The sequence below is a fragment of the Cyprinodon variegatus genome, unplaced genomic scaffold, assembly GCF_000732505.1.
Source record: "Cyprinodon variegatus isolate N-32 unplaced genomic scaffold, C_variegatus-1.0 Scaffold110, whole genome shotgun sequence".
Classification (NCBI taxonomy): Eukaryota; Metazoa; Chordata; class Actinopteri; order Cyprinodontiformes; family Cyprinodontidae; genus Cyprinodon; species Cyprinodon variegatus.
Window position 1 is genome coordinate 203,559 of NW_015150563.1, and position 1,909 is coordinate 205,467.

At 32.5% G+C, this 1,909-nt stretch overlaps 1 protein-coding gene across 2 annotated transcripts in view; it reads right to left on the reverse strand.

Annotated features, from left to right (window-relative positions):
* The window catches only part of mocs1 (molybdenum cofactor synthesis 1), a 16,912-nt gene extending 15,733 nt beyond the window's left edge, over window positions 1–1,179 (reverse strand). For both annotated transcript variants that reach the window (XM_015374913.1, XM_015374914.1), the window contains exon 1: window positions 1,018–1,179. In XM_015374913.1, coding sequence (XP_015230399.1) covers window positions 1,018–1,174 — 157 coding nt within the window. In that variant the 5' untranslated portion in view covers window positions 1,175–1,179. The remainder of the gene's footprint in view (window positions 1–1,017) is intronic.
* Window positions 1,180–1,909: the final 730 nt, after the last annotated feature.

The following is a 1,909-nucleotide window of genomic DNA, read 5'->3' on the forward strand; positions in this document are numbered from 1 at the left end:
ATATATATATATATATATATATATATATATATATATATATATATATATATATATATATATAGCAGAATAAAAAAAACGCTGGATTTAAAAGAAATACTAATATCTTAGTTGAAGTTAAGACCTTTTTTGACAACTAAAAATCAGAAACATGTAGTTTCTGGTAAGGCTGCAATAAAATAACAAAAAAAAAAAAACAGCAATTTCAAACCTCATTTTTGTCACATTTAAATTAAATGTTAATGTAAGTTAAACACGTTTTCACTCCAGGGCTTAATGTGGTGGTATTACAGTTAAGGTGGGTTTTCTGCCACACAAAATAAAAACAGAAGTGGGCATTGAGCGATGCAAGAATGCAGATTTATGTAACCCAGAATTAATCTCTTTCTCATGCTACAGTAACAGGAAAGTCCTGCAACAATGGACGGTGGACAAGCAAACTTTTAAGGAAATTAAAACAATGAATCCCTGGAGAAAAAGATCTACATGCAGGTGCTTAAAGCAAAGGAAAATTGAAATAAGAAATGGCCATCTTAAAATTGGTAACTATATATCCCTTTATTCAACTGATTTAACTTTTTCTTCAATGACGGCTGCTAAACTGTCATTTTCCACGTTCTATAAGATTGAATGGAGAGCATGTATAAGCAAAGATTTTTTAGTTTGGCGTTATCAATTCTCAAGGTTTTTCCAACCTCTCTTAATTTCTTCCAGCATTGCCCTTTATTTAGCACTAGTATTCTGAACGACCTGTTTTACAGAGGCGAGGTGTGTTTTTTTTCCTTTTCTTTCAGGATGATGTGCAGTGTTACTGTTGTGCAAGCAATTGTATTTAGGGGAATCTCCATAAAGGGGGTCAATGCAAATGCACGTCACACTTTTCACATATTTAAACTAGATGTCATTGTACTACATATAAATACACATGCAACTTAGCGATTATTGCAAGAAAACCAATGTAAAGAACGTAAAGGTCCACTACTAGTTTTGTAAGGCGTTATAGCAGCTATATCAGCTTACCAATGATGTCCAGAACATCAGGTCTGATGAGAGGCTCCCCGCCAGTGAGGCGGATTTTATCCACTCCCTCTTGGACAAAGAGCCGAGCCAGGGTCAGCACCTCTGAGGTGGAGAGCAGCTGGCCCCGCGGCGTCAGCTTCACTCCCTCCTCTGGCATGCAATACTGACCTGAGACACACAGAGACATCCACAGAAGGTTTATGAAAGCATTAATAACAGATAAGATGAAAGAAATATATTAGAAAATTATCGCAGAGTGTTTTGGTGAGTTTGAACAGTTTCTCATTAATTAGAATATTGTTCAAAAATCTTATTTCATGTAAACTTCATAATCAAAACAACTAAAATATTTAATTTCCTGGAGTGTAAAAACAGCCATACCTTAAAACCTTTTACCCAGAGTTATAAATAAAACGTTCAACCATTCTTCTTATAAGCCCCCATAATACTAGTTTTTTTTTTTTTTATCTATCTAAACAATTTTTCAGCACAGTCAAAAATACTTCCTACTTTAGTACTACTTCACCTCAGTTCAATCACTTTTATGTAAAAGTGTAGATGAGTTTTTTTTTTTTTAATAATCCCTTTTTAAAAAGAAGCAAATATTATTCATGAATTTTGTTCAAACACAATGAAACTTCATGAATACAGTTATAAGTGTTTATGTAAGTAAATTAACATAAAACAAACAGGAACTTTCATAGCTTTATAAACTTCTATTAGGAAAAAAACTTCATTATTAGAGAAAATGCATCACCTGTAATGAACAGAAACTGTATAAAACAAAAACAAAAAAAGGTTCACAGATATGCTTCTGTCAGGAATAATATTCTGAGCAATTAGCATAAAAAAAATACCTCAAACTGAACCATATATATTCTATTAAATGTCT